The sequence below is a fragment of the Bombina bombina genome, chromosome 3 (genome assembly GCF_027579735.1).
Source record: "Bombina bombina isolate aBomBom1 chromosome 3, aBomBom1.pri, whole genome shotgun sequence".
NCBI classification, from domain to species: Eukaryota; Metazoa; Chordata; class Amphibia; order Anura; family Bombinatoridae; genus Bombina; species Bombina bombina.
In genome coordinates this window covers 252,604,403-252,629,392 of record NC_069501.1, presented here as the reverse complement: position 1 = coordinate 252,629,392, position 24,990 = coordinate 252,604,403, and the positions used below count along the sequence as shown (strand labels likewise).

Here is a 24,990-nt window from a genome sequence, read left to right as displayed (position 1 = left end):
CTCCTGGGATGTAGATTGCTGACAGATAACAAGAATGGGCCTCCGCCAAACGGATTATCTTGGATACCTCTCTCATCGCTAAGGAACTCCTTGTTCCCCCCTGATGATTGATATAGGCCACAGTCGTGATGTTGTCCGACTGGAATCTGATGAATTTGGCCGAAGCCAACTGAGGCCATGCCTGAAGCGCATTGAATATTGCTCTCAGTTCCAGAATATTGATTGGAAGTAGAGACTCCACCTGAGTCCAAACACCCTGAGTCTTCAGGGAATTCCAGACTGCACCCCAGCCCAGAAGGCTGGCGTCCATTGTCACTATCACCCACGAAGGTCGGCGGAAATAAGTCCCCTGGGACAGATGATCCAGCAACAACCACCAAAGAAGAGAGTCTCTGGTTTCTTGATCTAGATTTATCTGAGGAGATAAATCTGCATAATCCCCATTCCACTGTCAGAGCATGCACAGCTGCAGCAGTCTGAGATGAAAGCGAGCAAACAGAATGATGTCCATTGCCGCTACCATTAATCCAATTACCTCCATACACTGAGCCACTGATGGCCGAGGAATGGACTGAAGTGCTCGGCAAGTATTCAGAATTTCTGATTTTCTGACCTCTGTCAGAAATATTTTCATGGCTACTGAGTCTATCAGAGTTCCCAAGAAAGGAACCCTTGTCCGTGGAACAAGTGAACTTTTCTCTATGTTCACCTTCCAACCGTGAGTTCTCAGAAAAGACAACACTGTGTCCGTGTGAGATTTTGTCAGTTGATATGTTGACGCCTGGATCAAAATATCGTCCAGATAAGGCGCCACTGCTATGCCTCGCGGTCTGAGAACCGCCAAAAGAGACCCTAGAACCTTTGTGAAGATTCTGGGTGCTGTGGCCAACCCGAAGGGAAGAGCCACGAACTGAAAATATTTATCTAGGAAGGCAAACCTTATAAACTGATGATGATCCTTGTGGATAGGAATATGAAGGTAAGCATCCTTCAAGTCCACGGTAGTCATATATTGACCCTCCTGGATCATTGGTAAAATTGTTCGTATAGTCTCCATCTTGAATGATGGGACTCTGAGAAACTTGTTTAGACCCTTGAGGTCTAAGATGGGTCTGAAAGTTCCCTCTTTTTTGGGAACCACGAATAGATTTGAGTAGAACCCCTGTCCCTGTTCTAATTTTGGAACTGGACAAATTACTCCCTTTTACACAGCGTAAGAACGCCTCTCTTTTTATCTGGTTTGCAGATAATCTTGAAAGATGAAATCTCCCTCTTGGAAGAAAGTCCTTGAATTCCAATTGATAACCGTGGGTCACTAGTAGGGGTCCTGAACATCTCTTGCCCATGCCTGGGCAAAGAAAGAGTCTGCCCCCTACTAGATCCGGTCCCGGATAGGGGGCCGCCCCTTCGTGCTGTCGTAGTAGCAGCAGCAGGCTTTTTGGATTGTTTACCTTTATTCCAGTTCTGTTTGGGTCTCCAGACTGACTTAGATTGGGTAAAATTCCCTTCCTGCTTTGCGGAAGAAGAGGAAGCGGGGGGTCCTCCTTTAAAGTTCTGAAAGGAACGAAAATTATTCTCTTTACCCCTCAGCTTAACAGACTTATCCTGAGGTAGGGCATGGCCTTTACATCCTGTAATGTCAGAAATGATTTCTTTCAAATCAGGCCCAAAAAGGGTCTTACCTTTTAAAAGGAATAGCTAAAAGCTTAGTTTTTGATGAGACATTAGCAGACCAAGATTTGAGCCACAACGCTCTACGCACTAGGATAGCAAATCCTGCATTTTTCGCCGCTAATTTAGCAATTTGAAAAGCGGCATCAGTAATAAAAGAATTAGCTAGCTTATGAGCCTTAATTCTATCCATAATGTCATCTAATGGGGTCTCAACTTTAAGAGACTCTTCTAGAGCCTCAAACCAAAAGGCTGCTGCAGTAGTTACTGGAACAATGCAAGCCGTAGGTTGTAAAATAATTAATAAATAATTTCTTTAGAAGACCCTCCAATTTTTTGTCCATAGGGTCTTTGAAAGCACAACTGTCCTCAATAGTAATAGTTGTCCGCTTAGCCAGGGTAGATATTGCTCCCTCTACCTTAGGGACCGTTTGCCACGAGTCCCGAATGGTGTCTGATATGGGAAACATTTTCTTAAAATTAGGAGGGGGAGAAAACGGTATACCTGGTCTATCCCATTCCTTTTTAATAATTTCCAAAATTCTTTTAGGAACCAGAAAAACATCAGTGTAAGTGGGTACTTCTAGATATTTATCCATCTTACACAACTTCTCTGGTGGTATTATAATAGGGTCACAATCATCCAGAGTCGCTAAAACCTCCCGAAGTAACAAGCGGAGGTGTTCAAGCTTAAACTTAAAGGACATGGTGTCTGAATCTGTCTGAGGTAATACATTCCCAGAATCTGAAATTTCTCCCTCAGACAGTAATTCCCTGACCCCCAACTCAGAACACTGTGAGGGTACATCGGAAATAGCTAATAAAGCATCAGAGGATTCAGTATTTACATTAATACCTGACCTACTGCGTTTACCCTGCAACACTGGTAATTTAGATAATATCTCTGTAAGGGTAGTTGACATAACTGCAGCCATCTCCTGCAGAGTAAAAGAATTAGACGCACTAGAGGTACTTGGCGTCGCTTGTGTGGACGTTAAAAGGTTGTGACACATGGGGAGAATTGGATGGCATATCCTGATTCTCTTCAGACTGAGAATCATCCTTAGACACACTTTCCTGACCTAAAATATGGTCTTTACAATGTAAGGCTCTTTCAGTACAAGAGGTACACAATGTTAATGGGGGTTCCACAATAGCTTCTAAACACATAGAACAATGAGATTCCTCAATGTCAGACATGTTGAACAGACTAGTAATAACCACAGAAGTCGTTTAAACACTTTCTTTATTGCTTAAATAAACTTTTTGAAAAACGTGTATTGCGCCTTTAAGAGAATAGAAAGTGAACAATTTTTCCAAAACTGCCTAAATAACGTTAAATTGACTCAAAATTTAACTAAACTTGTTGGTTTATCCAAAAAGTACTGCACCCCAGTAGTAAGGGGAGAATAAGGCACTAAAGTAACTTAGAAAAGCAAAAACGTCAGTTCACATCAAAAATACCCCCTGCACCTCGCCACAGCTCTGCTGTGGCGCCTACCTGCCCCCAGGGTATTTCAAAATGAGTTGCCAACCCTCCAGACCAGAGATACACTGTCCAGGAGCAACTGGAGTTACAGCTTGCTGCATCCTAGTCAGAAGGAAGTGCGCATCTGAGCGCCCGAAAATAAGCACCAGCCCCTTAAGGCCAATGCCGGAGTAGGCCCAAACACAACCGCATGGAGAAGAGTTTTTTACACCAAGCTAAGTGGAAACACATAAACACCCCAAAACACATCCCAGTAAGCTATACTGGTTATAAAAATAAAAACTCCTATAAACATTTTTCTTTTGTGTCTCTCCCATAGTGTCATGCCCTTATATGTCAACTAGTGAAAATAAATAAACACAGGCAACTCCAGTAACACCCTTCTGTATAACAGGTCTACTGCTTACCCTATTCCCATACAGCATGAAACCGGTCTCCACACTGAAGATGTCTCATGTGTTACCTTCAGAAGTCTTGCAGGGACCAGCGTGGATCTTAGTTACAACTGCTAAGATCATCAACCTCAGGGCAGAAATCTTCTTCCATATCCTCCTGAGGAAAATAGTACTCACCGGTACCATTTAAAATAAAAAACTTCTTGATTGAAGAAACTAAAACTAACACCTCACTTTACCATGTCTTCCTAGTATAACACAGGCAAAGAGAATGACTGGGGGTGGAGGGGAAGGGAGGCGCTATATATACAGCTCTGCTGTGGTGCTCTTTGCCACTTCCTGTTAGCAGGAGGATAATATTCCACAAGTAAGGATGCAATCCATGGACTCGTCGTATCTTTTAGAAGACAAAAAATGGAGGGCGCTGGAAGCGGAGTGTATGAAAGGACTAATTATACATAATAAGGGCAGATTAATGTTAAACAATAGTGTGCTGAGATAGGTAAACTTTAATAAATGTTTATAGCTGTAAGATCTCCAAGGGATACATTATTTAGCTAAACATCACATATATTACAATTGAGAATTCAGACTTAACTGTAAACATGTATAATACTGTAATGCAGCAGCCTTAATGTGGAATTAGAGATTTACTGTGAGGATCACAACTGCAGAATGTGTACCAAGTGGTAAGGAAATAGGAACTACTATGGGAAACAGTTCCTTGTTTTATGTTAGGTATTTGGCTACAGGAGAGTATCCCCAGAGATTTCCTGTACGAGTTGGCAGTGATGCTAAGTAGGTTGAAACTACTAGCTGAACACTTCTTTTCTTGGAGTATAACAGAAGAATGTCCCTTTACTGGGTATATGCCTGAGAGCTGTAACTTGGACTGATCAAGATTGAATTGAGCCGTATGAGAGGGCTGCATACTGTCAGCCTACACGTAGCACAGGGGGGGTGTCTCTGAGCACCAATCGTGTGCGTGGAATCTCGGCAGCCTTGTGTTCAGAGGAAGCACCTACCGGAGGTTTCTCTTTGTAGCCGTGACGTAGCACAGGGGGTGTGTGTCCGAGCACCAATCGGGTGCGTTGAATATCGGCAGCTTCGTGATCGGAGAAAAGAGGCTTCCGAAGGTATCTGTTTGTAGTAGCAGAGCCGCTTATAGTAAGGAATAAGTCTGCAGTGTTTTTTTTTTCTTCTGGCTCCAGGTATGCCAGGAGGTTGGGAATGCAGTCTCTGTGATGGTTACCTCTGGGGGGTGCTGCGTTGTTGTCCGGAGTGTAAAGAGTTTGTAAAGTCCCAGATACAGGTTGCCTGAACCCACAGGAAAACAGGAGGATCAGGAGATTTAGTATGAGTACTCTTAAGGAAGGGTACAAGTTCAGCTTGGATAAAGTCAGCAAAGTTTAGGAGATGTAATGCATACGAAGTCAGTAGCTACACACCTAAACAATAATTGACGAGTTGAGGAGAGGATTATGGGACAAAATAGTGAGAGTCTTAAAGGGGTATGTACAGAGGATTAAAGCATGACAAATACGCATATACTCTAAAACTGTATCAACAATGCCTATATAAAAAATCCTAAAAAATGTGTGTTTTAAGCCTATCTGGCCTATAAAATAATGAAGCCTTAGAATATGAAGCCTTATAAAAAGCACTCTAAAACAAATACATAAACTAGAGATGAGATTGTGTATATAAGTTTCTATTGGGACGTCTCCCAGAGCACCTATAAGCCAGTGTGACTAGTAGGAGAGAGTTCCAAAGTGGTAAGTTTAATGGTAAACTAATTACGCAGAAAAGAGAGGATAGTCAAAAATAGTCTCAGTTCATGGATCACTTTTCCACAGATCTTGTATAGTGGGTACTTGATGCTCAAAGCATTAACAATAAGAGGTTGAATACCTTAATCCAGTTTCTTCGTGTATCAGTATCGCTTGATGAAAGATTAACGGTACTCACCCTCCAGTTCATCAGATGCTTTGGAAGGGCATGCTTTGGAACGCCGAAATACATATCGGAAGAAGAATGCCCAAATCTCCCCAGAGGCAGATTACATTGCGCAGCTCAAGTAAAAACCCTTCCAAAGCATCTGAGGAACTGGAGGGTGAGTACCGTTAATCTTTCATCAAGCGATACTGATACACAAAGAAACTGGATAAAGATATTTAACCTCTTATTGTTTTATAGGCCAGATAGGCTTAAAACACACATTTTTTAGGATTTTTTATATAGGCATTGTTGATACAGTTTTAGAGTATATGCGTATTATAACGCTTTTAAGTACATGTTTACAGTTAAGTCTGAATTCTCAATTGTAATATATGTGATGTTTAGCTTAATAATGTATCCCTTGGAGATCTTACAGTTATAAACATTTATTGAAGTTTACCTATCTCAGCACACTATTGTGTAACATTAATCCGCCCTTATTGTGTTACATTATTCTGCCCTTATTGTGTTCATTTTTCTATACATTGTATCTATATAGACTAGAATTTATTATCTGCATAGAGATTTATTATACCTGCTCAGAGTTACTAATTGTGACTATTTAAGAGCCAATAAATTGTGATATTTTTATAATTATTAGTTTTCGGATTCCAAGTATATGATTATTTATAATTTGTCCTTTCATACACTCCGCTTCTAGCGCCCTCCATTTTTTGTCTTTTTGTGTTAAGAGATTCGGGAAAGGTATCTGGGAGAAGGAGCAAGGTAGGTTACTGAGGAGTGCAGCTAGACTATGGAAAAAAACGTGTTTATTTTAAAAAAAAATTAAATTGAGTCCAATTTTACTGGAAACTGGGTACTGGCAGACAGCTGCCACTACCTAAGATAGTGGCTAACAGTTAGAGGGGGGAGGGTTAGAGAGCTGTTTGGGGGGGGGGGGGGTCAAGGAGGTTGGGAGGTAAGGACGGATACTACCCTGCAGAAAATATATATATATATATATATATATATATATATATATATATATATATATATATATATATATATATATAAAAAAGAAATTAAAATAAAAACCCTTTTATTTTTATACTGGCAGACTTTCTGCCAGTACTTAAGATGGGGTGATCTTTGGGGGGTGGGGGAGGGAAGAGAGCTGTTTGAGGGAGTCAAGGTGGGATCAGAGGATGGGATGTGTCAGGTGGGAGGCTGATCTCTACAGTAAATATACAATTAACCCTACAAGCTACCTAATTAACTCCTTCACTGCTGGGCATAATACAAGTGTGGTGTGCAGAGGCATTTAGCGGCCTTCTAATTACCAAAAAGCAATGCCAAAGATATATATGTCTACTATTTCTAAACGAAGGGGATACCAGAGAAGCATTTACAACCATTTGTGCCATAATTGCACAAGCTGTTTGTAAATAATTTTAGTGAGAAACCTAAAATTGTGAAAAAGTTAACAATTTTTTTTATTTGATTGCATTTGGCAGTGAAATGGTGGCATGAAATATACCAGAATGGGCCTCAATCAATACTTTGGGATGTCTACTAAAAAAATATATATGCATGTAAAGGGTTATTCAGGGATTCCTGACAGATATCAATGTTACAATGTAACTTTCGCTAATTTTTTGAAAAAAACAAATGGCTTGGAAATAGCAAAGTGCTACTTGTACTTATTGCCCTATAACTTGCAAAAAAAAGCAAAGAACATATTAACAATGGGTGTAGTTTTAAACTCAGGACAAAATTTAGAAACTATTTAGCATGGGTGTTTTTTGGTTGTTGTAGATGCTTAAGAGATTTTGAAGGTCAAAGTTAGAAATAGTGTGTTTTATTTCAATTTTGTCATCATATTTTATAATAATGGTATCTTTAGAAAGTTCATTTAATGGTGAGAAAAACTGTATATAATATGTGTGGGTACGGTAAATGAGTAAGAGGAAAATTACAGCTAAACACAAACACCGTTAAAATGTAAAAACAGCCCCGTCCTTAACGGTAAGAAAATTGAAAAATGGTCTGGTCACTAAGGGGTTAAAAATGTATGCTCATTCTGAATCATGAAAGAAGATTTTGAATTGTATGTCCCTTTAAATTAGTCTGTCTCCAAACTTGCGTACACATGTTTCTGATTTGCTATAAAGCTTGCCCATTTTCAACACACTTAAAAACACCTTTAAACTCTTCAAAGAAAGATATGTTGGCGTCATTCCATTCTAAAAAAATGAATTTAAACCAATTTACTATCCACTTTTTAATTAATATTTAATTGACTCACTAGCTTTGTAACTGACTTGCCTTTAAAAAATATTTCACCTGACTTTAACAATGTTGGTATCCAACTGATCTAAAGTCAGACTCCTAAATCTATTTTCAATCAAACATCAATTGGGTCGATCCCAATCCTTTTAAAAAGCTTATCAACTAATTTATCAACATAAATCCCCATAGATTTTAAATTATGAATTTTGTAGAAAAATGTCTATTTCAAGATGTATGGTAACATTATTAATAAGTAAAAAATATTACATCTGTCTCTATGTGACTTAAAATAGCACAATATTTTATATTACAAAATATAGGTGCAAACTGAGATTATTGTGGGTAATATTTTAAAAAATCCCTTAACACATAAAGGACTAGATTATGAGTGGCGCGCTAACAGTTTGCACGCATCGGGTTTAGCACTTGTATTAAAAGTTGAAAGTAAATATGAATGAGTGAGCGCAATCGCGATTTACGCTAGAATAATTACCATGTCCTCAAAGCTCTGGTTAACTGTTTCGCGAAACAAACAAGTGTCACAAAATACATCAAAAACACATTAAAAAGTACAGTTACACTAATATTAACACTATCTAATAAAATTTTTTTTTTTTTTTAAATTGCACATTAAATTTATACGTGCTCAAAGATATGAGGTCTCAGGTGTTAGAAAAAAAGGCAGACAAAGGGCTTTAACATTGAGATACATACACATACAGTACATGTCTAACTATATATATATATATACAGTATATATAAATTTATATATATGTGTGTGTACATATGTATTTATGTATTTATATGTGTATATATGTATTTACAGACATATATACACATCTAAACACAAACATAAATATGTATACATATTTATACATATATAGAAGTGCATTGGAGCCCTTTGCAGTCAAGTAGATATAAACATGTAAAAGCATATTTATGCAATATTCATTTTTAATAAAGTGTTATACTGTGTATTTACTGTAAATATTTCACATTCCAAAGTTCTGCACATAGCAGAATATGTTCTAAGTATTTAGAAATAGAAATTACTATATATATCTGAATGTATCTATACCTATATATAATCTACTATAAATATAGGTATAGATATATATTGTACCAAAATACCATCAGATATACTTTCACCGGACACTTTATTAGGTACACCTTGCTAGTACTGGGTTGGACCCCCTTTTGCCTTCAGAACTGACATAATTATTTGTGGCATAGATTCAACAAGGTGTTGGAAACATTCCTCAGATATTTTGGTCCATATTGACATGATAGCATCATGCAGTTGCTGCAGATTTGTCGACTGCACATCCATGATGCGAATCTCCCGTTAGACCACATCCCAAAGGTGCTCTATTGGATTGAGATCTGGTGACTGTGGAGGCCATTGGAGTACAGTGAACTCATTGTCATGTTTAAGAAACCAGTTTGAGATGATTTGAGCTTTGTGACATGGTGCATTATCCTGCTGGAAGTAGCCATCAGAAGATGGTAGTCATAAAGGGATGGAAATGGTCAGTAACAATACTCAGGTAGGCTGTGGCATTTAAACAATGCTCAATTGGTACTAAGGGACCCAAAGTGTGGCAAGAAAATATCCCCCACACCATTACACCACCAGCCTGAACCATTGATACAAGGCAGGATGAATCCATGCTTTCATGTTGTTTACACCAAATTCTGACCCTATCATCTGAATGTTGCAGATGAAATCAAGACTCATCAGAGCCTGTGCAAATTGTAGCCTCAGTTTCCTGTTCTTAGCTGACAGGAGTGGCACCTGCTGTGGTCTTCTGTTGCTGTAGCCCATCTGCTTCAAGGTTCAACGTGTTGTGCATTCAGAGATGATATTCTGCATACCTTGGTTGTAACGAGTCGTTATTTGAGTTACTGTTGCCTTTCTATCATCTTGAACCAGTGTGCCCAATCTCCTCTGACCTCTGACATCAACAAGACATTTTTGTCCACACAACTGCCGCTCACTGGATATTTTCTCTTTTTTGGACCATTCTCTGTAATCCCTAGAGATAGTTATGCGTGAAAATCCCAGTAATTCAGCAGTTTTTTAAATACTCAGGACAGCCCGTCTGGCACCAACAACCATACCATGTTCAAAGTCACTTAAATCCCCTTTCTTCTCCATTGTGATGCTCGTTTGAACTTCAGCAAGTTGCCTTCACCACATCTAGATGCCTAAATGCATGAGTTGCTGCCATGTGATTGGCTAATTAGCAATTTGTGTTACCAAGCAATTTACAAGGTGTTTCTAATAAAGTGGCTGGTGAGTGTAGAAATATGTATCTATGAATAAATAGAATGTATTCTGCTATGTGAAGAACATTAGAATATGAAATATTCATATTTTCATGTCAGGTTAGCACACTTGAGAATATGCGATCGGGTTTATGTTCGAGTAGGGTGGGTTTTTTCTACTTTTTTGCTCCATTGATTTCTATGGGGGAATACATTAACGCAATTGCGATATTCAAAGGTTGTTTTTTTGCGTGCATCGGGTTAGCATGCGAGCGAAAACATTTTACTTTCAACTAACTTATAAATACAAGCACTACCTGACGCGCGCAAAAAGCTTATTACTAGCGGAGTTAGCGTGCGAGCAGGAGCGTTATATAATGCTTTACTTGTAATCTGGCCCATACTTTACTTGTAATCTGGCCCATACTGTAGAATGGCAGTTATAATAAAGTGTTTTACCTAACTTAGTTGCAGTCTAGAAGTATTCTTTTTCTAAAGATAAGAAGTATAACTGATAACTAAAGCAATGTAGCTCATACCTACGAGACACTTCTCTGTACTCACCATAGCAAAACCTGAAAGCAAAGCTGAGGTGCGACTGGAGGCTTTTAGCTTGGCTCTGCTGAGATATAATTTCCTCCAGGAAAGAGCCTGCACAGAGTGATGATTAGACGTCACTAGTTCTAGGTAGCTTCGCCTGACCCAGTCTCTATAGTCCATGCCTTTGTTTCCACGTTCTGAGACAGCTGGGGTGGATGGATCCACTGGGATGTTAAGTTCACTACTCATGATTTTTAGCAGCTCTAGAAGTGAAAAAAACAAACATCTTTTATCTGGATCTATAATGTATCAAGTAAATGTGCAAGTTGTGAGATTTATCTATCAGGTTTTCCATACTAAAAAAATATTATATATATCTCTGACATAGTTGATGTACTAATATTATATTTAAAGCTTTGAAATGCATGCTATGAATACATTAATTGCACAAAATGTCAACTTACTGTCACTTTAAATTTGAAATTCATATCATGTTTTACATCTTTAATAGTCTCTCACAAAGTTTCAAATAACTGTATATTGTTGGTAATTTATCCTTTTGTAGAGAGATAACATAAAATGCAATATTTAATATTCTTATGTCCCACGTTGTGGCGTATTATGTTATCTATCTATCTATCTATCTATCTATCTGTCTGTCTGTCTTTCTGTCTATCTGTCTGTATGTCTGTCTCTCCGTCTGTCTGTCTGTCCGTCTGTCTATCTATCTGTATGGCTGCCTGTCTATTTCTTTGTCTGTCTATCTAATGTTGATTAACTTTAATAATTTCAGTAAATCAGATAAAGGAAGGCTTAACCTCATACGGCGTTCACATTCATTTAACTTTTTAAAGAGGCAGTAAAGTAAAAAATAATCTTTCCTTATTCAGACAGAGCATACAATTTTATACAACTTTTCAATTTACTTATTTTATAAAATTGACTTTAGGAGTACTGTGCTGAAAAGCATACTTAGATAGGCTTAGGATCAGAAATGCACTGCTGGGAGCTAGATGATGATTTGTGGCTGTTTGTATTGTGGTAGGTCTGTGGAGATAAAGTGATATAATTCAAGTGTCCAGCACCTCCAAAGGAATTAGGTGCATACCATAGGGTATTGCACTCCCCAATATATAAAGTAATTCCAGCAAAAAATCAGCACCTCTTCTTAGCATATTCACTTAAAGTTTATTGGAACATCGCCACAATGAATAATCACAACGTTTCGGTTCATACAACCTTAATCATGTCACATAAAACAATATTTAACACCACTCTCTTATAGGCCCACAACTAGGCGGAGTTATCATATTAATTATATTAACCATTTCAATACAATTCTCAATATAATGGTTATATAGCTCCAACTATTTATTAACATAGTACATTAGAAGTTACACACCTTATGTACTTTTTCAAAATAAACTATCATTTTTAACCTTAACATTCAATAAAGTATTATATCCTGTTACACCTATAACATCTGACAATTCATACCATTCAGAATCAATGTATCCAAAGGTGATCCCCTGCAATACCACTTCTCATGGAACAGTAATTATCAAATCTCCAGGTGCTTAACTTTAATTTATATTATGACTTTGATATTTAGTCAAATTTAGTTGCTTGTTTATTTTATCACCGCTCTATGGGAAAATTAAGAAGTGCTTTAAATCCCCACTAATATTTTATCAGGTGTCTGCTATCCGTAAGGTTTATCAATCTATAGTGGCATTATACTCAGGGCTCCATGTACTAAGCAGTCAGCGAGCTACCCGCAACAAATCTCGCGTCAAAACTCGCAAACTGATATGTACAAAGTCGTCAACTATGTTCAAACTCGCATCTTTAAAATTGTGAGCGTACTTATCCGCCAAACCTCGCTACCTCTCCATTTTTCACTGTAATTAGACACATTTGACCACCAACTCGCCAAAAACGAATGTACTAAAAAATCTATTTGTCCGCTCGCGACAATTTCCGCTCCCACCTTGTTATTTTTGCCTCGCCACCTTTTAGGTGGCGGGCAAGGTACAAAACAATAGGAAAGTCACTCTAGACGCCAGTCTAGACATATATAAAAGGCAGTAATATCAGCATTGTACATACAGCATAACTGGCGTCTAATTTGTCTCTCATTTCCATGTACATAAATTGCGCCCAATTTGTCGACTGTAATTAAAGAGTAATCTATATTTTAAATTTGTATTGTATATTTGTCAATCTTTATAATTATTTTTATATTAATATTTATATTTATTATATCTTCTATTAGGAGATGGAGGCTACTCATGTACAGAATGTCTGTTGACTCCCTATAACAACCCAAAGACCAGTCAAGTACGTTTCAATGAAGCTCACCGAACTACCAGGGGGATAATTGCTGATGCGAAAAGTGAGGATTCTTGGATTTTGAAGTGGTTTCAGATCCAGATGAATCCATATCCACATTGTAAATAAATATTACAAAAATAAAGCTCTGTAATCACTCTTCAAAAATTTTTGAACAATAATAAAGTTGTTTAGATAAGTTGAACTTTTATAGGAGCAAAATTCTATTCCCGCGACTACTATGATGTTCGTGACACCTTGCATGTCACGTGTTAATAATTGGCCAGACAATTCAACTGAAAGTTAAGTAAATCAGCTTAGTCGCGGCGAGCGAGGTGTAAAATTTATCAATATTCCGCCACTGCTCGCGGCGGGCTAGATGTGTCTATTTATTGGGGGATTATTAGTACATAGCGACAGCGGACACCATTTCGCCCGCGGCGAGTAACGACGAGTTTATCCGCGTCTACAATGACGGATGAATTGACGGCTTAGTACATGGAGCCCTCAATGTACAAAGCAGTAGATGCTTCTTTGAGCCATGTGCAAGCCTTCTTTCTGCAATGTAAGAATTTGTTAATTTATGGATATTAATAATTCCTAAAAAGAACACATTTTAAGTTACACTATGGCCATATTTTACGCTTTAAAACCCATACAACAATTTTCCTCTACTGAACAGTGATATACTTATTCAAATCATTGTACTACATTTGAATGCAAATTGATTTTCATATTTGCCTATGTAACACAATACATTTTAAACATGACACAAACACAGAACAAGATGTACTATTAAAAGTAAGCAAGTTTGTCCTTTATTCTATTTAGATAAAAAAAATGTTGATCCATTTTATCAGCATTAAAGGGACAGTCTAGTTGAAAATAAACTGTTATGATTCAGATAGGACATGTAATTTTAAACAACTTTCCAATTTACTTTTATCATCAATTTTGCTTAGTTCTCTTGGTATTCTTTGTTGAAAGCTAAACCTAGGTAGGCTTAGACCTTGAAGGCTGCCTCTTATCTGAATGCATTTTGACATGTTTTTCACAACTAGAGGGTGTTCATGTGTGTCATATAGATAACATTGTACTCACGCCCGTGGAGTTACCTAGGAGTCAGCACTGATTGGCTAAAATTAATGTCTGCCAAAAGAACTCACATAAGGGGGCAGTCTGCAGAGGCTTAGATACAAGGTAATCACAGAGGTAAAATCAATATTGATATAACCGTGTTGGTTATGCAAAACTGAAGAATTGGCAATAAAGGTATTATCTATCTTTTTAACCCCTTAACGACACGAGTCGTACAGGGTACGTCGCACACAACCTGGTCTTTAAAGACCAGCGACGTACCCTGTACGACTTTGGGGATTAAAGCGGCTGGAAGCGATCCTGATCGCTTCCAGCCGCTTTACAGTTATTGCAGTGATGCCTCGATATCGAGGCATCCTGCAATAACATTTTTCCCCCATCCGATGCAGAGAGAGCCACTCTGTGGCCCTCTCTGCACCGGCATCGATGGCCGCAATCGTTGGTGGGTGGGAGCTGACGTGGGAGGCGGGTGGGCGGCCATCGATGAAAGGCTGAAGAGAGAGGAGGGCGGGATCGGGGGCGGGGTTGTCGGGAGTGCGCACCGGAGCGCGCGCGTGCACGGGGGGCGGCGGGCGGGCGCGTGCACGGGGAGGGAGCGGGTGGGAACCGCTTCACTACGGAAAAAGACATTGTACAGAAGTGGCAGTAAGGGGGGATAAAATCCCTAATAAAAGTTAATCTAAGGGATCTGGGAGCGGGGGGGGGATTGGTGGGGGGGGAAGCTACACTACACTACAGAAAAAAGGAAAATAAATAAAAAAAATTAAAAAAAATACATTTTTATTTGCAAACTGGGTACTGGCAGACAGCTGCCAGTACCCAAGATGGCTCTCAGTAAGTTAGAGGTGGAGGGTAGAGAGCTGTTTGGGGGGGATCAGGGAGGTTGGGGGCTAAGGGGGGATCCTACACAGCTGCATATGTAAATATGCTATACAATTTTTTTTTTATTTTTTAAATACACCTTTTATTTTAGTACTGGCAGACTTTCTGCCAGTACTTAAGATGGCGGGGGCAATTGTGGGGTGGGGGAGGGAAGGGAGCTGTTTGGGAGGGATCAGGGGATGGGATGTGTCAGGTGGGAGGCTGATCTCTACGCTAAAGCTAAAATTAACCCTGCACGCTCCCTACAAATGACCTAATTAACCCCTGCACTGCTGGGCATAATACACGTGTGGTGCGCAGCGGCATTTAGCGGTCTTATAATTACCAAAAAGCAACGCCAAAGCCATATATGTCTGCTATTTCTGAACAAAGGGGATCCCAGAGAAGTATTTACAATCATTTATGCCATGCTTGCAAAAGTTGTTTGTAAATAATTTCAGTGAGAAACCTAAAATTGTGAAAAATTTTACGTTTTTTTTTATTTAATCGCATTTAGCGGTGAAATGGTAGCATGAAATATACCAAGATGGGCCTAGATCAATACTTGGGGTTGTCTACTACACTACACTAAAGCTAAAATTAACCCTAGACGCTCCCTACATGCTCCCTAATTAACCCCTTCACTGCTGGGCATAATACACGTGTGATGCGCAGTGGCATTTAGCGGCCTTCTAATTACCAAAAAGCAACGCCAAAGTCATATATGTCTGCTATTTCTGAACAAAGGGGATCCCAGAGAAGCATTTACAACCATTTATGCCATAATTGCACAAGTTGTTTGTAAATAATTTCAGTGAGGAACCTAAAGTTTGTGAAAATATTTGGGAAAAAGTGAACATTTTTTTTTATTTGATTGCATTTGGTGGTGAAATGGTGGCATGAAATATACCAAAATGGGCCTACATCAATACTTTGGGATGTCTTCTAAAAAAAAATATATACATGTAAAGGGATATTCAGGTATTCCTGAAAGATATCAGTGTTCCAATGTAACTAGCGCTAATTTTGAAAAAAAAAGTGGTTTGGAAATAGCAAAGTGCTACTTGTATTTATGGCCCTATAACTTGCAAAAAAAGCAAAGAAGATGTAAACATTGGGTATTTCTAAACTCAGGACAAAATTTAGAAACTATTTAGCATAGGTGTTTTTTGGTGGTTGTAGATGTGTAACAGATTGTGGGGGTCAAAGTTAGAAAAAGTGTGTTTTTTTCCATTTTTTCCTCATATTTTATCATTTTTTTAAAGTAAATGATAAGATATGATAAAAATAATGGTATCTTTAGAAAGTCCATTTAATGGCGAGAAAAACGGTATATAATATGTGTGGGTACAGTAAATGAGTAAGAGGAAAATTACAGCTAAACACAAACACTGCAGAAATTTAAAAAAAGCCCTGGTCCTTCAGGGAAAGAAATTGAAAAATGGCCGTGTCCTTAAGGGGTTAAACAATACAAATTCTGATGTAGACTGTCCCTTTAATCCAAATTTCTGATACTTGCAAAGCATTTCACAAGTATGAAAATCTAATCTAATGTTAACCTTGTTCTTTGTTTACTAAAATATGCGTATTGGCTTCAAATAATCACGTTGAATCTCAAAACTATGCTTTTGTTTCTACATCTAATTTTAAAAGGATGGATCTGATTAAAGCAAAAATAATTCACAGGAAATAACATTGTTTAAAATAAAGCAAAGAGCTTCCATTAGTGTAGCGGGAAAAAATGCTTTCTAAGAGGATGAAATATATTTCATCATACTTGAAATGTTAAGCGCTAACTGAACATAGCAGTAAATTCAATCCATTCTGAGAAATGAAGATTAGAATCTTTTTCTTCAACGGAATCACTTGTTTTCAACATCTTAGTTTAAGAATACGTTTGTAGATCCAAAAAGTTCAATTTTACATTGCTTTTTAATGTTAGCAATGTTATAATTAATCTAAAACTTTACATTTCTTATAACTACATCTAGTTTTTTGTTTGTTATTTAATGTAGATTTTGAAAGAAAATAAAATGTAAGTTAATTTAACACACATTTTTATTACTGACAGTGTGGTATACTTTATATTTCCATTGTTTGTTTGTTCATATCTAAAGGCAAAACTCAATAAGCTGCAGGAATTATTGATAGAAACTCATCAAAACAATCACACAAACAAAACTTCTTCCTTTTGATACCCGCAAACAAGTCAGAGCCAATCAAATAAAAAAAAAGTGACACGGTTTCTAGAATTAGGTTAAAGTTTTTGAGATATTCTGTGCATATTCTTGAAGACCAAAAAAGAAAGAAAGAAAGAAAACAAAAAAGAAAGGGAATCCTCTGGGCTTGGCACTAATGATACAATTACTGCAAAGGGAAATGAGATAAAAGATTTTAAAAAAAAACGCAGAGAAATAAATGTGTCGAAAAACATAGCACACTATATCAAGGCTGAAAATAGCCTTTAGCTTCAACGTGATGATATAAGTTACACTACAAATGTATAAAGGTTGAAACATTTAAGAAAACTGTAAAGAAGCAGTCAGTCAGCTGTAACCAAGGCACTGTGTATCTCTTGATTTGAAGGTTCTGACAACTGCTTTATCCAATTGAATTTCTGTATATCTGGGGGTACTAGAAGCAAAGCGCCAAATCGCCATTCATGCAAGCTAAGGAGTGTAAGTAATAACTAGCAAAGAGCTTTTTGACTGGTGTTTTGTGATATTTTGTATCATTGTAGACTAAAATACAGGGTGGATTTGATTTAAAGGGACCAAACCTCAAATTTATATGTGTGCAGCCACCAATTAGTAAAGAGCACCCAGGTGCTGAGCCTATCTAGCTATGCTTTTCAACAAAAAATACCAAAATAATGAAGCAAATTCGATAATATAAGTAAATTGGAAAGTTGTTTAAAATTGTATGCTCTATCTGAGTCACAAATTTGGGTTTCCTGTCCCTTTAAATCAAACTGCAATCACAATTTAAATCAGTAGCCTTAAAGGGAAACTGAACCCAATTTTTTTTTCTTTTGTAATTCAGATAGTGCATGCAATTTTAAGCAATTTTCTAATTTACTCCTATTATCAATTTTTCTTTGTTCTCTTGATATCTTTATTTGAAAAAGAAGGCATCTAAGCTATTTTTTTGGTTCAGCCCTCTGGACAGCGTTTATTGGTGGGTGAATTTAATTAACCAATCAGCAAGAACAACCCAGGTTGTTCACCAAAAATGAGCTGGCATCTAAACTTACGTTCTTGCATTTCAAATAAAGATACCAAGAAAATGAAGAAAATTTGATAATAGGAGTAAATTAGAAAGTTGCTTATATTTAGGTTCAGTGTCCCTTTAATACTCATTTTAAATCGTGGTTTCCTACATAAAGGTTTCATTTTTAGAAAAATAACTTTTCAGATTATTTTTCCAGTTATATCATAAAATTACTGCTTTAGTTATACACCTATATAAATACATAGATAATTATAAAATTGTAGAGAGGTGAAATATCTCCAGTTTAATAGGGTAATCATTTGTATTTGTAAAATACTGTAAGTATTACCTTAATAACAATTAATTTGATTCAACTAAAAGACCCTAATAATAACAGTTTACTTTTATTTAACTAAAAGAGTAGTATTATAGCTTTCACTATCATTTGCTTGTCCCTCCCTGCTCAAACATAGATCCTTGTGCAGATCTAGTCCTCTCCAAAACAATCTTTTATTCATTGAGCTTCTTGAAACTTAGTAAGGGGTTGATTCTGTGTACATAGAATTGCAGAGTAACCATGGAATTGGAGGTGCAGTAAAAGCAAAATTAAACTTTAATGATACAGATAGCACATGCACTTTTAAACAACTTTCCAATATACTTCTATTATCTAATTTGCTTTGTTCTCTTGGTATCATTTGTTGAAAAGCATACCTAGGTAGGCTCAGGAGCAGGAATGCACTACAGGAAGCTAGGTGCTGATAGGTGGCTGCACACATATGCCTATTTTCAGTGGCTCACCCAATGTGTTCAGCTAGCTCAGTGTAGTACATTATTACTTCTTCAACAAAGGATACTAAAAGAATGAAGCAAATTTGATCAAATAAGTAAATATGATTTTTTTTTAAATTGCATCCTCTATCTGAATAACAAAATATAAATTTTGGGTTTATGCCCCTTTAAAGTGTAAATTAAAGATTTCTAGACTATGCTAATTTATTGCATTATACTATCCCAATGTACACTGCTTTATTTTTTTATCAGTTTTCTTATTTATATTTAATAATAAACACTTGTTTGTGTCATAAAACTTTGCCTCCACTCCCTTGAAGGCCCCACCCACTCTATATGTAGTAGCTGTTGAGTGATCCTGGGGGTGTAAACAATCTGCTCGATTGCATTTCTTCTGGCAACTAGCCAGGTATACAGTGAATCGGGAAATAAGCTCCAATTCACTGGTTAATTGTATGTCATGAGGACAAGTCATGCAAAAATGGTTATCATTGGATGCGGTACAAAAAAATATCTATTAGATTATTTAGAAATACTTTAAAACACTGAGAAAAAGAGTATTGTACTTTTAATGTAAAATCTATCTATTAAGAAAATTTGATAAATCTAACTTTACCATCAATTTAATGTCCATTTCTCAACTCTGTATGTTTTTCCATTGATGTTATTTCTGCAGACACCGATTCATAGTTTTGAGAAATTCAAAACCAAGAATATGTGATAATATCTTCTAGATAGAAAAATGCCCAAAATAATCTTAATGAATCCTCAGGGAGACCCCACCCTATGAGATGGTAAAGGGTACAGAAACCTCTTTATGCCAAGTCTGAGCCAGAAGGAAACTTCCCTGCATTATATCAGTCTGATCCCATCCATAAACACAGTCTAGCCGTTGTATCATTAATAAGTTTTAAAATATATATTTTATTTAAGATATTTTTGCTGTAACTTCAAAATAACTTTCTCTAGGTACATTGGGGACTAGTTTTAGCACAGGTAGCCAATGAAAAAACATTTATATTTTGAGAGTTTGATGTTGTTTTGGGGGTTGGTAGTCCCTGTGTGTATTTATTTCCCTGTGTACAGGGTGTAGTGTTTTTGTGTTGATAATCTAAGTCTGCTTTTGAATTGAGAGATTTACCAAATCAAATCTGGGATGAGGTCTATGAGCTTTATTTTACTTAGGCCCTTTCCACAAACAAAACAGCTTGAATTTCATCTCCTGTACTGAATTTATCAAGATGGGAACTTTCCTTGATTAAAACTTATTTCTACATATCTGTGAACCAACCTATCAAAAACCAAAAAGACCCCGTTTAAACTTCATGCCTGTGCAACAATGTATCCCCCCTAGACATGCATGGCCATATACGCCAGGCTCCCAAGAGTCTCAATACGGGGAGAAAAAGTTTACAAGTTGTTAAACCAAAGCATTATATATAGTGACATGTAATTTCTACTAAAGCGTTATGATTGGCACCTTTTTGACAGTATAATATTGATATGATTACATTAAATCTACTGCACAAAAAAGAATAAACAAAGGGGTAAAACAGACTTTGATAAACAGGGTTTAATTTAAAAGTAATAATAATAATAATAATAAATTGTATAAAATACCAGAGTAAAAAATATAGCAGAAGAGATAATGTTTCCTTGCTTAAAAAAGAAAAATTGCTACGTATTTTTGTGAATAAGCTCTATGGAATAATATAGTAATGTGAAAGGTTTCCTATCAAGCAGCAAATACATTTACCTGAGTAAGCATTTTGAAGAAAATAGGAAATGAAAATATTATTTTGGTTCAGGAAAAATAAATTTAGTGTATTTTTATCTTAAATGTATGTAATAGTCTTAAAAAATACATTAAATGTTAGAAATGTTTCTTACATACAATTTCAAGCTTCTACTGTTTATAAAAGGAACATTATCCTGCTGGAAAGAGTTAGCTCAGCTTGTTCTTTTTTAAATCAAAATACAGCACCTGCATTGATTGTGAAATCAGTTAAGATTATGTTACTGACTGAGCAAAATTTGATAACATTGGAAAAAGCTTCCATATTTCACGCACTATTCCAAATATTTTGAAAATATGTCAAGAAAGTTTTAAAGATTTCAAACATCAATTGCAATTAATATTTTTCAGTAATATTTAAGTAAATATTCAAAGCTCCATTAACTCTTTCGCTGCTAAGCCTTTATTCACGCCCCTGTGCTAAGCTGATTTTGAGCTTTTTTTACTGCTTATATGTAAACTCTATTATAAGACATAAGGTTTAGATAGAGTAGATTGACATGTGGGTTGTAGTTGCAGAAATGAGACAAGGCAGTTTTTAAGATTTATGTTTTCAAAGAGTGTCTGAAGATATACAAGTTTGGAGACAGTCTGATGGAGCGTTGTAGAGAGTTTCAGAAGACAGGAACAGTGCTTGAGAAGTCTTGGAGGCGAATGAGGGGCAAAGAGATAATGAAGTGGCAAGATGTATGTCAGAGATTAATTAAAGAGGACGGGTAGGGGAGCATTTGGAGATTAGAAAAGAAATATAGTTGGGAGTGAAGTTGTTGAGCACTTTATAGGTTAAGTTTAATACTTTAAATTGTATTGTAGTGTATGGGGAGCCAGTGTAGAGACTAGTAGAGCAAAGCAGCTGATATAAATTGATGACTTATGTTGATGAGTCTAGCTGAAGCACTCATGATAGATTGGAGGGGGTGAGAGATGGTGTTTGGGAAGTCTATTAAAAAGTAGATTGCAGTAGTCAATGTGTGACAAGACGAGGGAATGGATTAGTATTTTTGTAGTTTCTTGATTAAGTAAAGACTGAATTCTGTAAATGTTGCATATGTGTGCACAGCAGGATTTGGTAAGAGCTTGAATATGTGGAGTGAATGTGAGTTTAGAGTCAAGTCTGGCCTGGGGTGAGGTGTTGAGAATAGAGTTGCCAACTGTAAGAGAAATATCAGGTGATGAATGACCCCGAGAGGGGGAAAAAAAGCAGCTCAGTTTTAGACAGATTGAGTTGGAGGTAGTGTGAAGACACCTAAGAGTAAATTGCAGAAAGACAGTTGGTAATCTGGCTGAGTAAAGAGGGATAGATATCAGGAGAGGAAAGCTAGATTTTTGGGTATCATTAGCATATAAGTGGTACTGAAACCCAAAGGAGGAAATACGTTTTCCAAGGGAGGATGAATAAATAGAATCATCAGAGGATGATATGCTGTTAAAGGAAAACAAGTGTTTTGAGAGATAAAAAGCAAACCAGGAAAGGGCTGTGTATCGAATGCTAAAAGAAGGAAGGCTTTGTAAGAGAAAAGGATGTTTACTGTGTTGAAAGCAGCAGATAGACGCAGAAGATATAGTAAGGAGTAGTGTCCCTTTGATAGAAGATCATTTGTTACTTTATTAAGAGCAGTTTCTATTAAGTGTTAAGGGCAGAAACTAAATTGTAGGGGATCAAGTAAGGAGTTAGTTGAAATAAATTGAGTTAGGTGATTATAGATTAGTTGTTCCAATAATTTGGAGACAAAGGGAAGGAGACTGGCCAAAAGTTAGAAGGGGTAGAAGAGCTTTTTTAGGATTGGTGTGATTGGCACATGTTTGAATGTATTTGGAAATGCACCACTGGTGAGAGACTGGTTAAAGAGATAAGTCAGGTAAGGGATAAAATAAGCAGAGACAGAGGGAAGAAGTCATGAATGGAGTCAAGTGGACAGGTTGTGAGATTTGCAGAAGATAGTAGTATTATGACTTCTTCCTCTGTTACAGGAGAAAAGAGTTTTGCTAAAAGAAGGGGTGGGTAGTAGAGCTGGGTTTCAGTATTTCACTGAGTGACCCACACAAATTATAAAAATATTTTTTTTCACCAGAACCAGCAGATTCAGAATATACAATTATTATATGTATATGTTATTGCAGATGAGAATGCTGCAACAGAAATGTTAAAACAAAACAAATATTTTTGTTATAATTTTAGTAAATAACATTGGAAATAGCTAGGTGACCACTGTTGTTAAAAAGATCACCTTACTAAATTATTATTAATGCTATTTAAAGTTGCATTAGGGGTCCATAGGGCTTTGGGGTTCTAATAAAAACTAGAGGCGCCCTTTTTGCCAGAGTAGAAAGAAAACCAAAAATGTAAAAAAATGTTTTTAAATGGGACTTGTCCACTATAAAATACAATTTATTATGACTCTAAAAACATTTTTATTATACTTTATATACCTAAAACTATAATCAAGTGTAAAACCTTATGTATTAACATTTCATATTTTTTTATTTGTTTATGGGAAGGGCTTGTTACTTTTCAAGTCAGCAGGCAATTCTCTTTCAAAAGAGGGATCTTGATTGTTTGTAGCTGGTATGGGAGCTGAGATTGAGGGGTTTAAATTAACTCCCCCATCCAGCTTCCTTACCACCTATAGTGGCCCCGCCCCTTTGTTACATCACTACAACTTTGTGGCAATGTTATCACTGGCACTTCCATTAATGGCTTAGGAGTTCTGCCCACAAGGTCACCAACGAAAACAGCTTAGTCTTGCAATCCCCAGCATGACGATGATTCCTCCTCATGCACACACAGGCCATGATGTGCATGATGAGGCATCCTTATCATGCGCCTTGAATCTGTTAAATACAGTAGAATTGCATAATCAATGAGTGCATAATAAAAAGACATGCAATATTTCTTATTATTTTAAATGAGCCATAGATTGTTTCCAGACAAGTTAAAAAAGTAAAAGGGCATTAAAGGGACATTAAAGGGACAGTCAAGTCCAAAAAAAACTTTCATGATTCAAATAGGGCATGTCGTTTTAAACAACTTTCCAATTTACTTTTACCACCAATTTTGCTTTGTTCTCTTGGTATTCTTAGTTGAAAGCAAAACCTAGAAGGTTCATATGCTAATTTCTTAGACCTTGAAGGCCGCCTCTGCATTTGACAGTTTTTCACCACTAGAGGGTGTTAGTTCATGTGTTTCATATAGATAACATTGAGCTCATGCACATGAATTTACAGAGGAGCGAGCATTGATTGGCTAAAATGCATGTCTGTCAAAAGAACTGAAGTAAGGGGGCAGTCTGCAGAGGCTTAGAAACAAGGTAATTACAGAGGTAAAACGTGTATTATTATAAATGTGTTGGTTATGCAACACTGGGGAATGGGTAATTAAGGGATTATCTATCTTTTAAAACAACAATAATTCTGGTGTTGACTGTCCCTTTAAACTCAAATTCAGAACATTTATATCATGCAGATAAAAATGCAGCACTTAAAATTTTAAAACAAGGATACCCGAGGGGTGTCCAGCAATGGGGGCGCACCGTATAAAAAAAAAATGATATGATTAATATATATGACAATAAATGAAAATTAATAATAATAAATGAGAAATAAATATGCTAAAAATTATATATATATATTCCAATGTGACATAAAAGAGTACTTGAGTCAACGATGGTGTGGGATCCAAATATCTAAAGGCAGATTGTCTAATGTTCGAATTATCAGCTGCTGTTTGTAGTTCAATGTGCCTCTAGTTGGTAATTCCTCAATGGAAATAACAGAAGGCTGCTCCACTTACAATTCCGGTGTGTGGAATTATCTAAAAGGCTGGAGAGAAAAAAGAAGAGGGAGCCTCATAGTGTATTAAGAACAGTTAGATTGTTTAGTACACAGAGGGTAATATGCTCACCAGAAGATGTGGCACCGTACTATGACCGATGCTTAAATACAGACTAGCGGCTAGTACACTGTCAGTTGTTCCTTAGCTGGGGTTGCTGTGAATACCGGAATTATTTCTTGTTAGGTACTCTTCTAAACTGGAATCTTTTTGCTAATTAGAAAGAAAATGGGCTGAAACTAGGTCAGCATATAAAAACCACTTCCAGAATGTTATTAAAACAAACTCTTTACTATCTTTTTGCTGCAACGTGTTTCTCGACCGCTCAGTGGTCGTTTCCTCAGGCAAATGCAAAAAACATAATTTTTTTGTATTTACCTGAGGAAACGACCACTGAGAGGTCGAGAAACACGTTGCAGCAAAAAGATATTAAAGAGTTTGAATAACATTCTGGAAGTGGTTTTTATATGCTGACCTAGTTTCA

General features: G+C 36.8%; 1 protein-coding gene across 1 annotated transcript in view; it reads right to left on the bottom strand.

The window, feature by feature from the left end:
* The window catches only part of ORAI2 (ORAI calcium release-activated calcium modulator 2), a 46,494-nt gene that overhangs the window by 20,023 nt on the left and 1,481 nt on the right, over positions 1 to 24,990 (bottom strand). Inside the window, exon 2 of the mRNA XM_053704598.1 lies at positions 10,615 to 10,853. Coding sequence (XP_053560573.1) covers positions 10,615 to 10,839 — 225 coding nt within the window. The 5' untranslated portion in view covers positions 10,840 to 10,853. The remainder of the gene's footprint in view (positions 1 to 10,614; positions 10,854 to 24,990) is intronic.